Source organism: Notechis scutatus, chromosome 5, assembly GCF_049901735.1.
Source record: "Notechis scutatus isolate UNSWTSFEM ecotype Mainland chromosome 5, rNotScu1.2, whole genome shotgun sequence".
NCBI classification, from domain to species: Eukaryota; Metazoa; Chordata; class Lepidosauria; order Squamata; family Elapidae; genus Notechis; species Notechis scutatus.
In genome coordinates this window covers 7,658,172-7,682,581 of record NC_142013.1, presented here as the reverse complement: position 1 = coordinate 7,682,581, position 24,410 = coordinate 7,658,172, and the positions used below count along the sequence as shown (strand labels likewise).

Here is a 24,410-nt window from a genome sequence, read left to right as displayed (position 1 = left end):
CATCATGTGGCCAGCATGACTAAATGCCGAGGCACACGGAACAGCTGTTAGCTTCCCACTGAAGTGGTACCTATTTATCTACTCACATTTACATGCTTTCGAACTGCTGGGTGGGCAGGAGCTGGGGCAAGTGATGGGACCTCACCCCGTCGTGCGGGGTTTGGGTTTCTTGTCGGAAGCCCAGCTGGGATGCAAATGGTGATCAGGTGAACCCGCGACAGCGCAAGTGTCATAAATCCATGCCGGTTGGCAAGCGTTCAGAGTTTGATCACGTGACTATGAGGATGCTGCGATGGTCCTAAGTGTGAAAAACCCATTTAAAAAGTCCATTTTTTTTCAGTGCTGTTTTGAACGGTCCCTAAACGAGAACTCGAGCATTACCCATGTTCTCATTTTTATTCTTTCAGCATGTCCAGTTCCAGAGGTGGTATTCAGCCGGTTCCGACCGGTTCTGGTATACCGGTAGCAAAAATTTTGACTAGTTTGGAGAACCGGCAAATACCACCTCTGGCTGGCCCCGCCCACCTGCCCCCGCCATTACCTCTCCTATATTCCCTCATTTTTTTTTTTAGCTCAGCAGATTTGCGTGGCAGAACGGATTGCCGCGCCTCAGCTGAGCTAAAAAAAAACAGCACAGCTCACCAGCGTTGATACAGAGGGCAGCAGGCTCTGAGCGTGTTAGGTGCGTCCGCAAAGCCCTCTCTCAGAACCGGTAGGAAAAAAGATGTGGAAATCTACCACTGTCCAGTTCCTTTGAATATATACAGTGACGTTTCCATGGGATATAAACCCTCCTTCAAACATTTAGACGGAAAGGTTACTCCTAGTGAATTATCCACTTTACTCCTGGACTGCATGGACAATGATTTGTAACCCCATTTTCTTCAGTTGCTGCACATTTGATTCTAATTTTTTTTTTTTTTGCCCGCCCTTCGTCAAGTTACTACCCTGCTACTTTTCTTTTTTCTTGATTTAATCACAGGGATGATCTACTCCGCTCAGGGACTATGGTATTACAACGCTCTGTAGCAAATCAGATGTGTCACAGGAGGGAGGACGCTACAAGAGAAATTTCTAAAAAAGAGTGCTGTCAGCCTGCTGTTAGAAATGGGATTTTTTTTTTTTTTATGTTTTTTTTGCCATTTGGAAGCATTTGTTAAAAAAAAAAAAAACACCCAAATGTTTCCTTCCCTTGCATTATTTCAGCATAATTCCATTTTAAAATGTGGGCATCCACTTTTGCTGGGCACATTAAATAACTAGTTAGGCCGTGCCCGTGAATTTAATGAATGATTGATAACCGGTTCACAGCAACCTTCGCAGTTTGGGTTCCCGCTGCCAAAACAGCCTTGTGGTAAAAATAATAATAATAATGCATTGTTTAATAGGGGAATAACCAAGCTACCTCCTCGTCTTCTCTTGAGGATCGAAGGGCAGTTTGATCTCATGAACAGATTCCCCTACAGGGATGACCAGGAGGGGTGCATGTGTCAGGGGGGGAAAACATAAGACCTACAAATATGTCAGCCAGATATGTCCCAAAAGTGTTTTTCCAAAAGGCAACTGGACTTTCTTTGTTTTGTTTTTTTCCTTGAAAACATTTCACTTCTCGTCCAAGAAGCTTCTTCAGTTCAAGGGAGAAAAAAAAAAACCCAATAAAGTTCAGTTGCCTTTTGAAAAATCACCTTTGGAACAATCGTGACCTGGATCAGTGGTGGGATTCGAATTTTTTTTACTACCAGTTCTGTGGGTGTGGCTTGGTGGGTGTGGCAGGGGAAGGATACTGTAAAATCTCCAGTCAGAGGTGGTATTTGCCAGTTCTCTGGACTACTCAAAATTTCTGCTACTGGTTCTCCAGAACTGGTCAGAACCTGCTGAATATCACCTCTGACCATAGACATGTTAGTCATCTAGGTTTATCTCTCTGTCTGATTTGTGAACAAGCCAGAATGATTCTAGAGGACCATGTCCAGTAACCAGAAGGTATCATGCCTAAAGCAATCTAAAATGATCAAGGCTAGCAGGGTTTAGACTATACCTCTCCCCCCCTCTCCCTTTCTTCCTTTCCTTCCCTTTCCTTCTTTCTTTCTTTCTTTCTTTCTTTCTTTCTATATCTATCTATTGATCTATCTATCTATATTTCTATCTATCTATCTATCTATCTATCTATCTATCTCTATCTCTCTGTATCTCTCTCTCTCTCTGCCTTCCTTCCCTTTCTTTCTTTCTTTCTTTCTTTCTTTCTTTCTTTCTTTCTTTCTTTCTTTCTTTCTTTCTTTCTTTCTTTCTATATCTATCTATCTATCTATCTATCTATCTATCTATCTATCTATCTATCTATCATTCATCATCAATCATCTGTCTATCTATCTATCTATCTATCTATCATCTATCTATCTATCTATCTATCATATATCTATCATCTATCTATCTATCAATCTATCTATCTATCTATCTATCTATCTATCTATCTATCTATCTATCTATCTATCTATCTATCTATTTATCTATCTATCTGTCTGTCTGTCTGTCTGTCTGTCTGTCTCTGTCTGTCTATCTATCTATCTATCTATCTATCTATCTATCTATCTATCTATCATCTATCTATCTATCATCTATCTATCTATCTATCTATCTATCTATCTGTCTGTCTGTCTGTCTGTCTGTCTGTCTGTCTGTCTGTCTACCTATCTATCTATCTATCTATCTATCTATCTATCTATCTATCTTCTATCTATCTATCTATCTATCTATCTATCTATCTATCTATCTATCTATCTATCTATCTATCTATCTATCTATCTATCTATCTATCTATCTATCTATCTATCGTGTATCATCTATCTATTCCTTTTTCTTAAATAAACAAGGTGGTGAACATGTCTAATAGTCCTACTTCCTCTTATTTTCCTCACAAGAACTAGCCTAGGAGGTGGGCTGGGCTGAGAGAGAGTGACTGGCCCAAAGTCACCCAACCGGCCTTTGATCCTAAGGCAGGACTAGAACTCACAGACTCCTGCTGATTGGCTGAAAGTCACCTAGCTAGCTTTAATGCCTAAGGCATGACTGGAACTCACAAACTCCTGGTGATTGGTCCAAAGTCACCCAATCAGAGCTCATGGCTAAGGTGGGACTAGAGCTCACTGTCTCCTGATGATTGGCCCAAAGTCATCTAGCCAGCTCTCATGGTTAAAGCCTGAATATTATTTCAATTATTTCCTTTTAATTTTGTTTTATTTCATATTTTACCATTACCAGTGTTTTCCATTTTTCTTCAAGTGTAATTTCAGTCTGTGAGCTAAGATGGCTACTTCTCATTCTGATCCTTTTCCATTCCAACGGTTTCCATTTTGAATTGTTAATTCTGTCTTGTTCCCTATTTGCCATTTCTTCCACAACATCTTTTGGACATAGTCTATGCATAGAAGCAAAGTTTGTTATTGACATTGTTGAAGGCTAACTTCTGATTCCATTTTTCAAAAGTGTCCTTCAATATTTTCAACATTAGAGTAGTTGGTGGCTCAATGGCTAGAATGCAGTACTGCAGGCTACTTCTGCCAACTACCGGCTGCCTGCAGTTTGGCAGTTCGAGTCTCACTGGCTCAAGGTTGACTCAGCCTTCCGTCCTTCCGAGGTGGGTAAAATGAGGACCCCCAGATTGTTGAGGACAATATGCTGACTCTGTAAATTGCTCAGAGAGGGCTGGAAAGCGCTGTGAAGCCGTATATAAGTCTAAGTGCTATTGCTATTTTGCACTGTTTGATATGTTCCAATTAATTAGCTAATCACGCTTATGTATTTTTCTCCTTTTACTAAAATCCTTAGTTCCCTTTAGTATCCCATTTTTAAAATTGCTTATTTATATTTTGTCTTCCAAAATCTAAACAAATCATTTGCCATAGGAAGGATTCTTTATTATTATTTTCAAAATCTTATTCCAAATTCATCAGGCTGTTCAATCTGTACCTAAAATCAAAATCTTGACTTTTTGCTGTTTATTTTTTTAAAACTTTTTAAAATTCTTAAATTTAAGATACAAATTTTCTTCCATGAAGGACTGAAGGAATATGCACCCAATATTTTCTGACTTGTCAGTCTGAAAATCTCCAACAACTTAAAAAGTAGTTAACAAGCAACTTCTAAATACTATTAGAAAAGGAAGTTTGCAAACTTAAAGGTTCTTTAAAAAGTGCCAACCACATGGCTATTCCTGTCATTTCCCAGTGCTCAAAACCCACTGGAGACCAGTGGGTTTGCGGTTTCCTCAGAGGAACCAACTTTTTGGAGTACATTTGAGTGTTCTCCCATCCTCTCCTTGTCCAGAGAGATTCCAAAGAACCACTATACTTACTAGCAATTCATTCTTTGTCTCTGTCATTGACTCTACTTCTTGAAAAACCATTTTCAAGCCCTCCACCCCCATTTCTCCCTCCAGATTTCTCTATAAGGGTCTCAACCAGGAGAGGGAATCTGAAATGGTCTTCTCCAACCGGTCTGTGACTGCTCCCTTTCTCTCGCAGAATCCCTTGAAAAGTCTCCAAAGAGATTAATGTATTTATTTATTTACTACGGGTTACCGTTGGAGAAGGCTCTTTTTTCTCGTTACGTGTGCAAAGAATTAAGAGCTTATCTTTCCTTTTTTTGTTTTCTATATGTATACCGTAGAAGACCACAAGATAAATGATCTACACATTTGTCTACAAGCATCAAATATTTTGGCTACCCTCCAATATTCCTCCTGCTAATTTAGCATAAGGCTTCCTGGCAAGTGTCACAATCTGGTTACAATCCACATTCATCCCTGTCTTTCTACGTTGCTCTGTATAGAGAAGCTACTGGGGGACTTGGTTTAAGGGGAACTGTGGCTTATCTTGAAGAGGATTGGCTTGAAATCTGTGCTTAGATTTGAAGAATAGATTGTTCTATTTGTTCGTTAAGAAGTCCTGCTGAGTTAGGCTGGATTTCTCAGTGGAACAGAAGCAGTGGTCAAAATTACCTAACATTTTGTATAGACAATATGAAGAGGGTCACTCCCCTTCCAAATGCATGCTCTCACACACACACACACACACACACACACACACACACAGAGAGAGAGAGAGAGAGAGAGAGAGAGAGAGAGACATGTACACACTCACACATACATGAAAGGACATTCAATCATGCTGAAAAGTGCCAGGGAGAGGAAAAATTGGCAACTGGTAACTTGAAACCGAGCAAGCAGCTCGAAGGTGAATTACATTTTCCTGTAACAACAAACACAGCAAATGACAAAAGAGGGGATGGTCTTTGACGTCAACTCCCCCACCCATCTTAAATAGGGTAGATGAACTGAAGTTTATGTCTATGGAGATTCTCAGTCATCCAGATCATGGTTGTTCCAAAGGTGATTTTTTTGAAGAGGCAACTGGGCTTTCCTTTTTTTTTTCTTTGAAGAGGTTTCGCTCTTCTCATCCAAGAAGCTTCTTCGGTTCTTGCAGAATGCAGAACTTGCAGAACTGAAGAAGCTGCTTGGATGAAAAGTGACACGTCTTCAAGGAAAAACAAAGAAAGTCCAGTTGCCTATTCAAAAAGCACCTTTGGTTTGAACAGAGGTTTTTCATGACTAAAATGTTGACCTTGTACAACTTTCTCCCCTACGTTTTGGGTTTGTCTGCCTTCACAGATTGCGGCCAAGACATGAACTTTTTAGATGACCTTTTAAATGCTTATGGATTTCTTTACTGCAGATTTTTTTTGCTTCACTTCCCCTTTTTTTCAAGTAACTGCTTTGCGAGCTGTCTTGAGTACATTTCTCTTTAATTATCTGCACCACCAAATCTATTGTGGGTATGTCTATGAGCTGCACAGCATTGTCACCCAATGATGTGACATGAAGAAATGTTTTGAAGACTTGTTACTAAAGATTTTTTTCACACTTTGATCTTCGGTATTTTGTCTGCTTAAATTGTCTGAGCTCCGAAATTTGTAACTGCAAAGGAAGTTCCTGAAATTCACCTATTACTGAAGATGGATGGATGGATGGATGGATGGATGGAAAGGAGGGAGGGAGAAGAAGGAAGGAAGGAAGGGAGACAAGAGTGTATGTGTGTGTGTTTCTACAACCCTTCCTGATTCTCAAAGTGCTTTAAAATATTCCCTTTGAAGCTGACTAGTTTGCAGGATAATAATTTGCCAAAGGCTGCTTGCTGAGAAATGGATTCAGGGATTTAGATATTTGACTCTAAGCCTGACACCTTTGTTTGAAAAAGACTGAAGGCAGAAGGAGAAAAGAAAGGCGAGGAATAAGTTGGATGGGCAAGATAAGAGGCTGCATCCATTTTGGAAAAAATCCAGCACTTCGCCCTGCAGTCATCCAGAACAAAACTCAACTCCTTGGCACCTAGCTATAAAAGCAAGCTCGCCTTTCTCTAGTTTATTTCAAAAGCGTTTTGTAACTTAACACCCATTTATCTGGGAAGGGAGAGAGAGAGATAAGGATGGGTTTGTGAATGGAACAACTGTAGAGCAAGCAGTGGGAATTGGGCAGAATAAATAGGAATAGAATAGAATGGAATGGAATGGAATGGAATGGAATGGAATGGAATGGAATGGAATGGAATAGAATAGAATAGAATAGAATAGAATAGAATAGAATAGAATAGAATAGAATAGAATTATTGTTATTGCATTCCACAAATACAATGAAATTTGATTCGTGGAATGCAATGACAATAAAGGTATTCTATTCTATTCTATTCTATTCTATTCTATTCTATTCTATTCTATTCTATTCTATTCTATTCTATTCTATTCTATTCTACTCTACTCTACTCTACTCTACTCTACTCTACTCTACTCTATTCTATTCATTCTGCCCAATTCCCACTGCTTGCTCTACATTTGTTCCATTCACACACCCATCCTTATCTTTCTCTCTTCCTCAAGGAAGTAAAATAATCTGTTGGAAGCCAAGCAGAAATAAACATATTTCTTTAAGGAGAAGGAAGGAAACTTGAGCAGAATTAGCTTGAGATGCTTTGGGAGTGATGATAGGGGATATAACAGGATAGGGAATTTAACCCAGAGCTCACCTCAGGTGTGAGTAATTCCTCCCCCTTGACTATATTATTCAAATAGAAATGAATAAAAATAAGGGTCTTGTACGTCATTCATCTCACGTACCTCTGCTTTCTCTTTCTCCTGTTTTTGGAGTTCCACCACAGAGCTGCCAGCTCAGAAGCTAGGAGTTAAATTTCAGCCAGCCAGCGAGGCAAGGAGGTGAGCTCTCTGCTCTGCCAGTGAGCAGACTGCAGCCCCTTTTATTCCCTACCAACACACACACACACACACACACACACACACACACACACAAACACACACACTCACACATGTAGTTGATGGTGTCACTCCTCCAGAAACGTCAGACCGGCATTTAGCAGAGGAGATGTGAGCTGGATGCAAAGATGCTTCTTCACCTCAAGACCTCCTGCGGACAGGACGTAAATACACCTGCCAGCTCTTGGTCTGTCTGAGATCCTCCTCCCCTACCCCCTGCCCCTTTGGCTCTCCAACAACTCAAATCCTATTCCCCACCCCCCCACCCCCCTGAAAAAAAAAATAAAAAAAGCAAGAGCAGACAAAAGCAGGGGACACACCACCACCGTGGAAAAGACATTTGTGAGCCAGTTTTCTCACAATCGCTTCTTGAGCTTCTGCGGAAGTTTTATTGCCCGGGTTTTTTTTGGAGGGGACGCGTTGATTTTGAAAGCCTGCTGGTGGAAAGCTGCTGCTTGGTGATGTTTGCTTCAATCTGGTACGCCAAGAAGCTGGGACGCCGGTTTGTCCACAATGCCAGGAAAGCAAAGGCAGAGAAGGTATGTGTGTGTGTGTGTGTGTTGGGGGTGGGTGGGCTTGGGAGGTGGGGGGAGAGGAGTGAGAGAAGAGATGCTTTCCTTTCCTACTTCTTGCAATGGTTCTGGTTAAATTGGAGTGAACTCACCTGTTTTTTTAGTGTGGTGGTGGGTCTCTTTTCCTTGTTCTTTCTTGCAAAAAAAAAAAAAAAACACAGCCTTTGTGTTTGGGGTAAGAAATGGCTGGGAATCTCTCATCGGTCTGAGCTTGTCAACTTGTTGCAGTGGCTGTGCTACCAGGGCAGCTTAAACACCTCTGGTACTTTTTCAGAGAAGGCATGTTTGCGAGTTTGATGATGAATGAACAAGGTTCCCGTAGATGCACCAATCCCAAACGCCTCAATGCAGTAAGTCCGTGAAAGCCATGTGGAGAGTCTCCAGCTATTATTTGTTACCCTCAACATCATGCTGGCTGGCGTGTGTGTGTGTGTGTGTGTGTGTGTGTGTGTGTGTGTGTGCAGTTCAGTAAACCCTTGTATTTATTTATTTATTTATTATTTTAAAGGACCGTTAACTAGCCTGCTGCTCAGGAACTTAAGCATGAATCGCTCTCATCTAACCATTGGGTCATATTTGATTTTTTGATTTTATTTTTTTTTGGCAATGCAGCACCGTCCTTTCTTCTCCTCCCGAATGAGCTTCATCCCGAAACGAGCCATTTTAAGCGATCAGGCATAGCAGAAGGGGTTTTGCTGGGAGCCTCTGCGTGATAAGAACAATGTTGCCGCGCTTTTAGAATTGGTCTCCAGAGCCCAGGGGGATAAGAAAAGGAAGGAGGAGTGGGGTAAATATATATATATATATATATATATATATATATATATATATATATATATATATATATATATATATATATATATATATATATATATATATATCACCATCAGCATGGAAAAGAGGTCCATGCGCTTTGCCACCTCTCCTAGTGTTGCTGCCAACTAAGGGTGCTTTTTAGGAGTGTGTGTGTGGGGTGAAAATCATGGTTTTCAAAAACTCCCAAGTGTTGGCTTAGGGGTCTGATGGGAAAGGATGGAAAACTCCCAAGTGTTGGCTTAGGGGTCTGATGGGAAAGGATGGAAAACTCCCAAGTGTTGGCTTAGGGGTCTGATGGGAAAGGATGGAAATGTAGAGCCATGGATGGTCCCTGTTATTGCTGGAGTCCCATCCACTGCAAGGGATTTGCTGTGTTTGTTAGAAGGAAAGAAGTAGTAGGGTGGAATTCTTGATGTTCTCTGAACCTCGCTGTTTTCTTGCAGACGTCTCCTTACCCAACTAGGTAGCAACATCAGTGCTAGAAGGGAGTAGGGTTTGTTGTCAGGGACGGCACAGTTCAAACCAGAGCTACCCGTATTCTCTTCTGAAAGTAATTATCTTACCAACGCTGCTTTAGTTCGTTGCTCTCCTTTTGGGGTTGGGTAATGGATCTGGTCTACAGTTATTTATATATATTTATATAGGGACGCAGTGGCTCAGTGTCTAAGACGCTGAGCTTGTCGATCAGAAAGGTCGGCAGTTCGGCGGTTCGAATCCCTAACACCGCGTAACAGAGTGAGCTCCCGTTGCTTGTCCCAGCTTCTGCCAACTAGCAGTTCGAAAGCACGTGAAAATGCAAGTAGAAAAATAGGGACCACTTTGGTGGGAAGGTAACAATGTTCCATGTGCCTTTGGTGTTTTAGTCATGCTGGCTCCATGACCATGGAGACATCTTTGGACAGCGCTGGCTCTTGGCGGCTTTATAATGGAGATGAGCACCGCCCCCTAGCGCCTGAATCGACTAGCACGGATATGCAAGGGGAAACTTTACCTTTACCTTTTACAGTTATTTAGGCCTTCCCTGGCCTTTTAGAAGGCCAACTGAGCATTCTGTAAATCAGGCCCCGAAGCTGCTAACCCGTATATGGAAAAGGGTTGGGATCTGAGTTTCTGCTATAGAAAGCTGCAAGCAAAATACAGACACCCCTCGAACCACAGCTGAGCCGAGAAATTTCTGTTGCTGAGTGAGACAGGTGTTTAATAGAGTTTTGCCCCGTTTTTTCGACTTTTCGTGCCACGGTTTGTTGAGGGAGCCGCTGAACATGGTTGTTACGTGAACCTGGCTCCCTAAGTGACTTCGCCCATCAGAAAGTTGCAAAACGTGATCCCATGACCCCGGGACGCTGCAAACCGTCATAAATACGAATCAGTTGCCAAGCGTCTGATTTTGATCATGCGACCAGGGGGGATGACACAACAGTCACAAGTGTGTGAAAAATGGTCCTAAGTCATGTAACTTCTAATGGTCACTAAATGAAGTATTGTAAGTTGAGGACTATATCTGTATTCAGTCCAGGGCTTCAGCTGTTTTTCACTGTCTTCTCTATTTTCATCTCTCTGTCTTCTCTTTCTTCTCCTTCTCCTTCTCCTTCTTCTTCCTCTTCTTCCTCTTCTTCTTCCTCCTCCTCTTCCTCCTCCTCTTTATCTTTCTCCCTCACTGTCCCTCTTTCCCTCCCTCTTTCTCTCTCCCTGCCCCTGGAGTTAGTATGCTTAGTGATCATATCCTCTTTCCAGGACTTCAGAGTAGCTTCCTAAGGCCATCAGGTGCAGCATCAAACCAATACACACTAACTTTTTGTTTATTTATGTGTTCAGAGAAGTTCTTAGCAATCTCAGTGCCCTGCTCCTTCAATGGCAAGCAAGCCCCTTTAAAAACTCTGATGGCAACCCAAGATCACCATATCCAGCATTCTTGTTCCGATCAGAACTGGAGATACCTTTGTGCTTGCTAGAAATACGAGCCACTCTGCGATAGGCATCAACTGGTCTTTACCACCCCTGGTCTTAGAAATGTGATTTAGGTATCTCAAAAGCTGATTTATATGAAGTCAGATCATTTCTGCATCACCCCTAGTATTGTTGACCCTGGCCAGCAGCTGCTCATCAGATCTTGATGATGCCAGTCATGGAAGGTAACAGAATGACAGAGTTGGAAGGTATTGGATTTCCCCATTTTATGACCTTTCTTGCCACATATGTTAAGTGAATCCCTGCAGTTGTTAAGTTAGTCACATGGTTGTTAATGAATCTGGATTCCCAATAGAATAGAATAAGAATAGAATAGAATAAGAATAGAGTAGAGTAGAGTAGAATAGAATAGAATAGAATAGAATAGAATAGAATAGAATAGAATAGAATAGAACAACAGAATTGGAAGGGACCTTGGAGGTCTTCTAGTCCAACCCCCTTTTCAGGCAGGAGACCCTATGCCGTTTCAGACAAATGCTTGTCCAATCTCTTCTTCCAAAGTCTAGCTGTCAGGATTGGCAATTGCCCTAATTAAATCATGAGCGTAGAGCCAAGCTTCAAAAGAATGCAGATTTATTAGGAGCAACATGTCATTCTACTGGTCATCTGGGGTTCAACTTTAAATAAAGCCCCTTTCCTTGATGAGGGGTTCAATCCCTCCTTTTTTTTTTTTAAACTTCAAACAAGCAGACAAGCCAACATCATGCAGCAATACAATCTCTAAAGAAACTTTTGCAGTGTATAAAGTCCCTTGGGCCCAGCCGATTGGGGAACCATTTCATTAAATGGCCCCAAAGTTGTATTGCAAAAAGAAAATGAGAAAAGGAAAGAAATCTCTTCTTTCTTTCCATCCACCGCCTTTGTATTTTTATCCATTTTTTAAAAAACACGTTCTCCAGAGCCATGCCCGTGGATATTCAATCTTCTATTTGAATATAATGATTCATTGTGTAAAAAATGCTGCCCACCCTTGGCATGGAACTGAGTGTATATTTTTTTTTCACCCTACCACGCCCACGTGCAAACATTATACGAAGCTCTTTCTAGAGAGAGTCCCCATTGCAATCTGGTTTTCATTTGCTGCTCTCTCTTTCTTTTCCTCTCTCTCTCTCTCTCTCTCTCTCTCACACACACACACAAACGCGCACACAAACACACACACACCACCAAACCTGCCCCCACTCCCAGTAAACGTTTCCACATCTGCTGAAAAGCTTTGTGACAAGGTGTGTTCAGAGGAAAGGGAGGAGTGAAAAGGAGGAGATGAAAGAGGATAAAATTATGACTATTTGACAGGAAGCCCTTTACAAACTCCCTCTCGATGGCATCCGATTCACCTGCATTCTGCCCGCCGACATTTCAACATGAAATACGGAACGCCGTCGTTGCCACATGAACTATGCGAGAGCTCGCGGATTTATAGTTAGCAAATCCAAGGAAAATGAGGTTCTTTTTTTACTCCCCTCAGCCCATTTTGGAAAAAAAATGTCCTTGGCTTCTGTGTTTTTTATGTCCTATAAAGAGATTGGAGGACAAAAAGAGTTGGCTTTTGAAATTCAGATCATGTCTGGAACAAAACACCCAACACCGAGGTAATATATACAAAAAATATGGCCAGCAAAGGGTTTTATGTCAGTTTAAAAATCCCAGGGGGAGGGGGGAGGCTTATATACCAGCATAAGATCTTGCCAGGCCATTCCGAGTCTTCTGGCTTTTTTACATCATTCTTAGTTTTTCAGTTGATTGAAAAATCAGAAGCTTTTGCGATCTATCCTTGAAGATATTCCACACGACAGGGTGGGGTGGGGAAATGCAAAAATAAATAAATAAATAAAATCCATGAACTCAAAATAATGCTAAAAGCATCTTGACAGTTCCAGAAAAGTGTTAACTTTTAGATTAGAAACTTTTACTATTTTGTATGACCAGATAGAAGAGAAATTTTCTTTCACTGGATTTGAATCTCAGAACGTTGGGATCTGTTTGGTGGGACTGTTATTCGGGGTGTGTGCCCGCTTTGAACAAGCAATGTGAGTCGCTTGTACTTTTTGTAAGGAAAAAAAAGAAATCTTTATAGCTGTTGGGAAAGGGATGATATTGGATGTGTGATCTATCAGATGCAGATCAAAGTAGTTTTAATGTATGGCAATTAGTGTACATTCAAAGTGACAATAAAGTTATTCTATTCTATTCTATTCTATTCTGTTCTGTTCTGTTCTGTTCTATTCTATTCTATTCTATTCTATTCTATTCTATTCTATTCTATTCTATTCTATTCTATTCTATTCTATTCTTTCTGTTCTGTTCTAATTCTTACCTCCAAGGTCCCTTCCATTTCTGTTATTCGGTTCTGCTCTGCTCTGCTCTGCCCTGCCCTACCCTACCCTACCCTACCCTACCCTACCCTACCCTACTCTACTCTACTCTTTCTTGTCTGTCCATTGGGCTTCATGCATCATAAGAGACAAGTATTCCCAGTTTTCTGTGATAAAGGTTAGAAGATAATTCGAAAATAAGAATAAAAGATAATACAAATAATAAATAAACAAACAAATAAATAAGATAATGAGAAGATAGCTAAAAGATCTCTGCATTTAGGAAGTCTGAATTCAGAACTCTAAAAACACAAGATCATAGAGTTGGCAGGATCCATTTATGTAAATCACCCTCCAAACCACTGCTCAGCCAGGAATCTAACTTAAGGAATCCCAGACAAATGATCAACTTCTTAAGTGTGTGTAGCCACAAGTTGAGAAGACCAATGCTTAATTAAAAATATGTCCCATAGAAGAAGACCAAGACTCATTCTCTCTTGTTCTCTCTCAGGGCATGAAATAAGCCAGGGGGTTGCCAACCTTTTGGACCTCAGAGACCATCAAACTCATAATTTTAAATTCCGCGGACCAGAGACCCTGGGAAAATCCCAAAAAAAGTCTGCAGGAAAATTCCCCATCCCGTTTTCCTACTGACCAATCATTCTTTATTTGGGATTGCTCTAAGCGTCTCCAGCTCCATTCTCAGGGAGAGAGAGAGAGAGAGGGAGGGAGGGAGGGAGAAAGGGAGAGAGAGAGAGAGAGAGAGACTTTTGGCTTCATGCAAGGAAAGCAGCAGAAGCAGCAGAAGTCTTTCTTTCTCTCCCCCAAAAAGAAATGAGTTTTTATGAGACTTGTCGTGTTGACACAACCTCTTGGAGCAGGAGGCCTTGCAGGGTCCCAAAGACTCATTTCTGGCACAGTTTGGGGGAGAGAAAGAAAGAGTTTTTCTGCTTTCCTTGCATGCAGCCAAATGCAGAAGAAGAAAGAAGCAGAAAGAAGCAGCCCGGTCGCCAGGCCAGGCACGTGGGGCAAGTGGGGCAAATTCCCCCCCTCTGCCCTTTCCCCCGTCCCCTCACTACCTCGTGTTGTTCGCAGTGCAAGCAATGCAAGCCTTGTGTTCCCACGGGCCATGTGGTGGCACAGCCTTGTGTTCCCATGCAGCCTGGATTAATTGCTTTGGGAGGGTGCTTTGAGGTGACATTTCTCTGCGGACCACCAAAATTTTCTCGCAGACCACCAGTGGTCCCCGGGCTGGTGGTTGGCGACCACTGCTTTGGAGTATAGATTGATTCCTTCTTCTTTGTAGCAGCTCCTTAGATATTGGAAGTCTGCTATCATATGCAAAATCATCATATCATATTCAAAACCTTTGTCAGACCAATTCTTGAATACAGCTCATCTGCCTGGACTCCACACTGTATAACGGACATTAAAACAATTGAACGAGTCTAGAGATATTTCATGAGAAGAGTACTCCACTCCTCAGCTTGCAATAGAATACCTTATGCCACCAAGCTTGAAATTTTGGACATTGACAGCTTAGAACTACGCCTCTTATGGTCTGGCCTAAGCTTAGTACACAAAATTGTCTGCTTCAACGTCCTACCTGTCAATTACTACTTCAGCTTCAACTGCAATAATACACAGGCAAACAATAAATACGAACTCGAAGTAATCCACTCCAAACTCGATTGCAGAAAATATGATTTCAGCAACAGAGTGGTCAGTGCCTGGAACTCACAACCTGACTCTGTTGTTATATCCTCAAACCCCCAAAACTTTAACCTTAAACTGTCTACTGTCCCTGTCCTACTGTTCCCATTCATACGTACTCATTTATATACATAATTGCCCCCAAATGATCTGGGTCCTCATTTTACCGACTTTGGAAGGATGGAAGGCTGAGTCAACCTTGAGCCAGTCAGGATCGAACTGCTGGCAGTGGGCAGAGTTAGCTTGCAATATTGCTTTCTAACTACCGTGCCACCAGGGCTCCTGATGATAGATAGATGGATGGATGGATGGATGGATGGATGGATGGATGGATGGATGGATAGATAGGTAGGTAGGTAGATAGATAGATAGATAGATAGATAGATAGATAGATAGATAGATAGACAGACAGACAGACAGACAGACAGACAGACAGCTATAGAAATAGCACTTAAACTTATAAACCACTTCACAGTGCTTTACATCCCTCTCTAAGCGGTTTACAGGGTCAGATTATTGCCCCCAACAATCTGGGTCCTCATTTTACCCACCTCAGAAGGATGGAAGGTTAAGTCAACGTTGAGACGGTCAGGATCGAACTGCAGGCAGTCAGCAGGCTGCAATATTGCATTCTAACCACTGTACCACCAAGGCTCCTTCCTTCCTTCCTCCCTCCCTTCCTTCCCCAAAGGACTTAGACTTATATACCACTTCTCAGTACTTTATAGCTCTCTCTAAGCAGTTTACAGAGTCAGCCTCTCACCGCCAACAATCTGGGTCCTCATTTTACTGACCTTGGAAGGATGGAAGGCTAAATCAACCTTCAGCCTTCCATCTTTCCAAAGTTGGTCAAATGAGGACCCAGATCATTTGAAGGCAATACGCTGACTCTGTAAGCCGCTTAGAGAGGGCTGCAATATTGCTATTATACAAAGTGGTACTAACCCTTCATATGATCTTGATTCTATCTCTCTGTTAATTGACCTAGGACTACTTTGGCTTGTTTGGTGGCTGCAGCACCCTGCTGGCTCATATTTAAATAGTCATCCACTAGGACTCCAAGATCCCTCTCACAGTTACTATCAGGACAGCTTGAGAATATCAGGCTGGGCTGGGAACATTGTCCAAGGGGAATAGCTGCCAAAACGATATTGAACATTGGAGATTGATAATGAAAGGGCAACTATGGAAAAGAAGGGCACCTGAGGAAAAGGGAAGAAAGCCAAATTTATAGTTATAGTACGGAGAGACAAAATTGGCTAATATGCCATCGTTTTGAAGTTTTTATGATCCATTATGGCTAGCGAAACTGGTCATGAGTCAGCAGCTTGCAATGACATAAAAGCCACAAGCCATTTCAACATACATTAAGAATCTTCATCTTATCTTGTTAAGGTAAAGTCTTGTCTTGCATCTTATCACAGCTTTCAGGCCTGGATCTCCCAGTGTTTCATTCACACACTCACTGAATTGTTGTGGTTCCCAAGGCTGAGATAGGTTTTGAAGCAGGATGCTGATAAATCACAAGGCTAATCGCAAGGCAATTTCAAGGGTGGGACATTCAAGATAAGGCATGACTTAAAAAAAAAAAAATTGTGTAATGAAAAGCAGCTGAAGAGCAAGCATTTTATTTTGAAGGAACTTAAAGGAGGGATGTGCTGACAGGTTGAAAATACGCAGGAAGGAAGCGGATGCTATTTTTTTTCCACTCTAAAAATTATACAGTAATTCAGTGTACGGACATTTTTATTCAAATAGGAAATGGTAACACTTCAACGTGATCCGTTAGGTTATAAGAAGGACAGATAACTGAGAAAGAAATTACACTGCACATCAAGAATTCTAAAACATCAAGAATAAGATTGATTAAAAGATCAACCATAGCATCCTTTTGATGACTGCTTGATGAGTGTATATGGAAATGTAGCAATTGGTTGGTTACCTGCTAATTTTATTCCATGAAGATAAAATCTCAGTTCTAAAAGATAAAATTGTAGAAGAGTCCAGAAGATAGAATTCTGGAAGACTCTTGGAAATAGAATTCTAGAAGACTCTAGAAGATTGCATTCGAAATGACCCTGGAAAATAATGTTCTAGATGACCCTGGAAGATAGAATTCTAGGATTCTTGAAGTTAGAACTCTAGAAGGCCTTGAAGATGGAATTCTAGAAGACCCTGGAAGATAGCATTCTAGAAGACGCTGAAAGATAGAATTCTAGATGACATTTGAAGATAGAATTCTAGATGACACTGGAAGATAGAATTCTAGAAGACCTTGGAAGATAGAAGTCTAGACGACCATGGAAGATAGAATTCTGGAAGACTTGAAGGTAGAATTATAGAAGACGACATTCTTAAAGAAGATAGAATTCTAGCAAACTCTTGAAGTTAGAATTCTAGATGACTTTTGAAGATAGAGTTCTAGAAGATGGCATTCTAAAAGAAGATAGACTTCTGGAAGACTTTCGAAGATGGGATCCAAAAAAATTTATTCTAGAAGGTAGCATCTAGAATAAATGACTCATGTACAGCTGCACATATGCCTAACTGACAGCATTCTGCGAATTAAACCTTTGCAAGGACTCAAGACTGCTATTACAAAATGGGTTGGCTGTTTGAATACAACCCATAGCAACCCATAGCTTCGTATAGGAAAGAAACGTGTTGTCTGAGGAAACATAGCTGCTTAAAACGTTCCGTTATTTTCCTGTAGAGATCTTGTCCATCGATAGCCATTCATTTTCTCTCTGAATGATAATCTTTACCACTCGGGGTTTTCATGTGCTTTTGCTGGTAGTATCAATTGTGCATTTAATGATGGGGAGAAGAAATTCAGCAGGAGGAGATGGTACTCTCTGCAATGAATGGGAATGTAATTTTGATTATTTGGGATCCGGTCAAAATGGAAGTGTTGTAAAGCAAGTATGCTTGAATATGTATAAATCCTTAGCAGCTCTGACTCTGATACAATAACTCTAGCCTCATATAGCTCTTGAGACCTATATTCTTCCAAGCATTTTTTTTTTTTACGAGGACAATATTAACCAAACAGTATATTCTGAAGAGGTCTAGAGGCCAGGATAAATAACAATCAACCAGTCAAACTTGTTAAGTTAGGTTTTCTTTTTTTCTTCCCCATAACATTTGAACGATGTGAGGAACCCACGTAATGGCAGACACAGAAGAGAGAATAGCTTGTGTTATTACTGTGTTAAAACAGCCATCATCTCTGCATCATTATCTATTATTTCAAGACATAAGCTTCTCATGGTCCATACGGATATACAGATAATTTACAAGGGGATGAGAATAATTCAGAAAGCAGAAGCCCTTGGCCGATTTGGAGAAGATAACCAACAGGGGACCAGAGGCAAAAACGTATGAAGAACGGTTGCAGGAACTGAATATGACCAGTTTAATAAAAAGAAGGACTAAGGGTGATACGATAGCAGCCTTCCAATATCTCAGGGGTTGCCACGAAGAAGAGAGGGTCAACCTCTTTGCCAAAGAACCTGAAGGCAGAACAAGAAGCAATGGATGGACATTAATCAAGGAGAGAAGCAATGTAGAACTAAGGAGGAATTTCCTGACAGTAAGAACAATTAATCAACGGAACAAGTTGCCTCCAGAAATGCTCCAGCACTGGAAGTTTTTAAAAAGAGATTGGACAACCATTTGTCTGGAATGGAATATAGGCTTCTCGCTGAGCAAAGAGATTGGACTAGAAGACCTCCAAGGTCCCTTCCAACTCTTCTGTTAACACCAATTCCATTTTCTGTTGCTCAGCCCACCAGAAAGAACTACTGAGGACTTGATGGGGGTACTTGGCCAACAATCTGCCAGCAATCCGCCAATGCTGGCTTGGAAATTAAGCCTGAAATCATTTGCCTGAAGTCAAACAACACACGCACCAATGGGAACATCTCCCTATTTCTGTGTGGCTTCTGATGATGTGCCACAGTCTAGTTAAGGGGTGTGTGTGTGTGTGCGTGATATGTGTGATGTGTGCACAATGTACATATGGATCTTTTACTCACTTTTTGGTGATTGGTCCCTGCAGTTTTCTTGGCAAGATTTCAGAAGTGATTTGCTATTTGCCAGACAAAGTGACAGGCCCAAGGTCACCCGGGATTAGAACACATACTTACCTACATACATACATACATACAAAGAATAGATCTATGATCACCAGTCTGCTTACACCTGCGAGCAAATATTTATCTGGAAGGCTGTTCCAGCAATTTCATTTCTCTCCCTTTCTCCCTCTCCCTCTCCCTCCCTCCTTCCCTCCGTGTGTGTGTGTGTGTGTGTGTGTGTGTGTGTGTGTGTGTGTGTGTGTGTGTTGAGAGACAGAGAGTAATACACAAACACATAGGCACAGCATCCATGGAGAGACAGAGAGAAATTCCATGTATATTCCCCTTCCTCTTACATATAATTAATTTGTGATATAAGTATCCATTATGTTAACTCTATTTGGACTTTGCTTTCACGAGACATTGGTAATGCCACTGTTCATCCACTTTTATATGACGCAAAGAAAGGAAGGAGGAAGAGAAGAGCGTGTCAATAATTAAGAGGAATATATGGAATCTTCCATTCCTAGTCTTACCTGGAGATGCCTGGAACTTAACATGAGGTGTTTTGTATGCAAAGGAGATCCTCCAAGCTGAGTTGCAAGTCTTGTGGATTTATTCCCTGGGCTGCATAATGCAGTAACAACAACAGGGAGACCATTCAGCCATTAGAAGCTTCTTTTTCTTCCTTGTATTTATGGGGCACCACCATAGCAAGGATATGCCTATTTTCTACAATTCAGAAAGCCACAATGAATGTGATGTTTACATGTAGAGATGCAACAGACTTTGTGCAGTCTGCAACTAAAGGTAACCCAGTCAGATGGTTGATTTCCTATCATGCAATCTGTTGAAGTAGAGGGATCTGAAATTTTAATTTAACTTGCTTCGTGGGGCAGGGGGTTCAAAATGACCTCTTCCAGCTCTAAGTTTCTCACCTAGCAGTGTTCCAATATTTGAGGAGTTGCCACAAAGAAGAAGGGATCGAGCTATTCTCCAAGGCCCCTGAAGGCAGGACAAGAAGCTGGATGGAAACTAATCAAGGAGAGAAGCAACCGAGAACTAAGGAGAAATTTCCTGACAGACAGAACAATTAATCATTGGAACAACTTGCCTTCAGAAGTTGTGGGTGCTTCATTGCTGGAGGTTTTCAAGAAGAGATTGGACAACCATTTGTTTGAAATGGTATAGGGGTGGGATTCAATTTTTTAAACAACCTGTTCTGTGGGCGTGGCTTAGTTGGTGGGCATGGCTTGGTGGTCATTTGACTGGATGGACGTGGCTTGGTCATGTTATTGGCTGGGCGTGCCCAACTCAATATCACTCACATTTATTTTTATTTTTATTTATTTTTTATTTTTTATTTTTTTTTTATTTATTTTGATTTGTCAATTGTTTACAAGATAATAAGTATAAATGTATACATAGTTGTGAATACATGAAATGGTTACATATAAGAAAAATAAAAGAATAGGAGAAACAATAGGACAGGGACGGTAGGCACGTTGGTGCGCTTTATGCACGCCCCTACAGACCTCTTAGGAAAGGGGTGAGGTCAATAGTAGACAGTCTAAGGTTAAAGTTTTTGGGGTTTGGGGAAGAAACTACAGAGTCGGTAGAGTATTCCAGACATTGACTCGCCTGGCCTCTCATGACTGTGGGGATGCTACAACAGTCGTAAGTGTGAAAAAAGATCATAAGTCACTTTTTTCAGTGCCATCGTAACTTTGAATGGTCACTCCACACAAGCAAAGTACCAGCAAAGGAGGGAACTCCAGAGAAGTTCCTGAGACAGGAAGTCTAGTCCTGCCAAGAATGTAATAAGGGTTAACGGAGAGGCAGTTTCTGTAAGCAACACCAGAATATTTCCTTCCTGCCTTCCTTACAGGATTAGGCCAGTAATTACTTCTAACAACCGGTTCTCCGAACTGCTTAGAATGTTAACAACTGGTTCTAGTGAATAGGTGCGAACTGGTAGAATCCCACCCCTGGTGTCAAGTCATGTTGTCACGGCGGCATCACGTGACGTATTGGGACTTTTTTCCCCCTTCGCTAAACCAGGTGTGGGTGTGGCCAGCATGTGACACATCTGGCCTACGGGCCGGGAGTTTGATAGCCCTGCTATAGCTGAAGTGAGTTCAATTCTTGTGGTAAATCATCACTCGTCGAAAACATGACATATTAAATAAGCTATGAAAGCAGGATGTTGGGTTGTTTACTAGCCTAACAATCAAGCAGTAAACAATGCCCAAATTAAGAAAGTAGCAATTTGTCAGAGTATATTCATGAACTGGAATAGAGCTTGATAACAAGGTCAGCCAATGAATAGGCATAGCAACTAAGTCAGCCAATGAGGACTGTTTTGGAAACTGAAACTAGAAGTAGCCTAGGCTGGAAACTGAAACTAGAAGTAGCCTAGGCGTGGCTCTATATTAAGCTCTGCAGCTCTGAAGCTATGTTGAGCTCTGAGTCTGTCTGTTGAAAATGAAACTGCATCTCTCCTCTGCTGTGTATAATGCTGGCCTGCTGAACTAAAGTGAAACTGATGTCTGTTTCTGAGCTCCTGAGTTGCTGTTCTGCTCTGAACCTGTAACATGTCTGCTTCATGTTTGCTCCATGTTGGAGAAATCTACAACTGGTATTGTAAAATTTACTTATTGTGCTTATAAAGACATCAAATGAAGCATCAGCCATCTGTGTTTATTTTTCTGGCGCTGAATTAACGCTGCAAAACTCTGAATACAATTCAATCGATAGCAGCCTAATCAAAGAACACTCCCACCAACACTGACAAGGCAACCCATTTGTATGTAAACAGAGAAGAAACCACACTCCCTTGTAGACTGATGATGTTACCTAGTTGGGTAATGGGCAGAGGTGGGCTGCTGGGGGTTCGCAGGGGTTCGGGACAGTGGTGGGATTCAATTTTTTTTTACTACCGATTCTGTGGTTGTGGCTTGGTGGGCTTGGAAGGGGAAGGATAGTGTAAAATCTCCAGTCAGAGGTGGTACTCAACATTTCTGCTACCAGTTCTCCAGAACTGCTCAGAACCTGCTGAATACCACCTTTGGTTTGGGAGATCCTCTAGCTAAGATTCTGTGCAGTTCGGAGAACCCCCAAATCCCACTCCTGCCTGGCCTGGTCCACTGTGCCCCACCCCTCCCAGGAGTCACCACATGGCTCATTTTGGATGCAGGTAAGTGCAGGGTGCGTGTGGAAGCTCAGGGAGGGTGAAAAACGGGCCTCCCAGAAGTTCAAGAAGGCCGAAAATGGGCCTGTTTCTGGCTTTCAGAGAGCCTCCGGAGCCTGGGGAGGCCATTTTGCCACTCCCCCGCCTCCAAGAAAGCCTCCGGAGCCTGGGGAGGACAAAAATGCCCCCCCATCATGGTGCAGGAGGCCAACTAGGCCACGCCCACCCAGCAACCAGACAATATTTTTGAAGCCCACCCCGGTAATGGAATGTCAGCAAGAAAACGACCAAGCTCAGATACTATCCCAAAGTGCATTAGAAGGGAGGACTTTTAAATATATATATTTTTCTGATGATCTGGGGGAATGGTGGAATAATGGAGGACCTGTTGGCAAACTTTACACATCTGAGATGTAGCTGTTAAAGCAGCAGGACAAGACTTTAAGAACAATAAGGTGTTTTTGGTTGTACAATGGGGGAGGTTCCATTGCTGGTCATTATTTTTCCCCTTTCAGGAGTTAATCTTCCTCAGGAAGTTACATAAACCATCCCTTCAGGCTCCTGCTTCCTGCAATGAATAATGAAAGTATCCTCATCATATAGATCTCGCTAAGGTCATCTTGTCAGTTTTGATTGCTAAATTCCAGGCTGACTTCGGTGTCATCATCTACAGCCAACAGCAGAGTCCTAAGCAGCTACTCAGCTCTCTTTCTGCGTCTTGACGGTTTCTAAATTAGGCTTTCATGGACCTCGGCATTTTTATTGGGCCACAGTCAAAATTCATTTTCACCAAAGATTTGGCATTTTTTTTTTTTTTTTAGAGTTTCTTGGCTTTTGAGGTCCAGTGATGAAGATCCTACCGGAGTTCTCCAGCTAGGAGGAACCCATGGCTAGGAAGCCCTGTGTGTTTGCCTGGGGTTAAGTTCTTCTGTTATTGAAAAACAAGCCATGAGTTTTCCTAGGATTATCCTCAATAAACAGTTCCTGATTCTTTTATCTTGTATAGTATCAGAGGAATCAGCAAAGTCCCTTCCCTGTAGGGTCCTTGGTGTTCTCTGAGCTTGGTGGTTTTCTGGCGGACGTTTCATTACCCATCTCGGTAACAGCATCAGAAATGTCGGTGTGATAATGTTACCCAGTTGGGTAATGTAATGTCTGCAAGCAAACAACTAGGTTCAGAGAGCACCAAAAACCCCACAGTTCTCCTCCGCCTCCTCCTTCTCCTTCGCCCTCCTTCTCTTCCTTTCCACTCACCTTACTATCCCAAATCTAACACTGATGATGTTCCCTAGTTGGGTAATGAAATGTTTCCAAGAAAATAACAAGATTTGGAGAGTGTTAAAGACCCCACAGTCATCGTTGTCCTCCTCCTCCTCCTCCTCCTCCTCCTCCTCCTCCACTCCCTCCTAGCACTGATGATATTACTTAGTTGGGTAATGAAATGTCTGCAAGAAAGTAACCAAACTCAGAAAGCACCAAAGACTACAGTCCTCCTCCTCCTCCTCCTCCTCCTCCTCCCCAGACACCCCACTCCATTGTATCACTGTTGTTGTTCCCTAGTTTGGAAATGAAATGTCTGCAAGAAAACCACTAAGCTCACAGTTCAACCCTGACTACAACTATTCTCTTCTATGAATAACTTTTCCCTGTTTGCCTCTATGGCAAGATCTTGAATCCCCAAGAAATCAAATGAACATTTTTCCTCTTTGACCTGGCCAGGCACTGGTGGCGTGAAAACTCGTTGGAAGAGCAAACTTAGCAGGCCAGGCGTACCCATGGGTAGCACGATGCTTTCCCTTACCAAAGCTCATGTTATGTTCTCCCCAGCAACTTAATTAAAAAAAAAATTTTTTGCTCACAGTTTAAACAAAGCAAAATAGCAAGGAAAAAAAGAACATGACATTTGGAAAACATCTTCCGCCCCAGTGGATATATTGATTGCAAGTTTGGGAGTTCTTGCTGTGAATGGAATGGAGTTGGTTTAGGATCTCTTATTAGTGCATAGTCGGTTTTATTACCACTGAGCAGGGCATCCTGTGTGTTTTCTCTTAAAAAAGAAAAAAAAAGCAACACCCCAAGATGTTGCTTGATGTTTTCTTTTTCTGAATCCTTTAGATATTTATTTAGAAGGTTTATGTGGCCGCCCAACTCACAGGGATTCCAGCCAGCTTACAAAAATAAAACCTCAAATGTAAAACTCATCCTTCTGGAGACAAGAATCAAACCAAGCACTTGATGGACTCCGTATCATTCTGGAGTTCCTGTTGGCTAAAATCGTGGTTTTGGGGTCTTTTGAAAGAGTGTCAAAGTGTGGGGGGACAATTTTATTTCTGCAAGGGATGATGGTCCACAGGAAGGGACACCCCTGCAGTTAAGACCCTTCTTCTTAATATCTCACTAGAGCATCCTCTTTTAAACAATCCCATAATCCCTTGCGGGGTGG

The 24,410-nt window shown here is 41.8% G+C and overlaps 1 protein-coding gene across 19 annotated transcripts in view; it reads left to right on the top strand.

Moving 5' to 3' along the window:
• Positions 1–24,410, top strand: part of DLG2 (discs large MAGUK scaffold protein 2) — a 1,023,659-nt gene that overhangs the window by 645,048 nt on the left and 354,201 nt on the right. For 2 of the 19 annotated variants that reach the window (XM_087966073.1, XM_087966071.1), the window contains exon 1: positions 7,771–7,856. The exons of the other annotated variants lie outside the window; for them this stretch is intronic. In XM_087966073.1, the coding sequence (XP_087822199.1) occupies positions 7,779–7,856 (78 nt within the window). In that variant the 5' untranslated portion in view covers positions 7,771–7,778. Of the gene's footprint in view, positions 1–7,770; positions 7,857–24,410 lie in introns of those variants that run through there. 19 annotated transcript variants of the gene reach the window in all.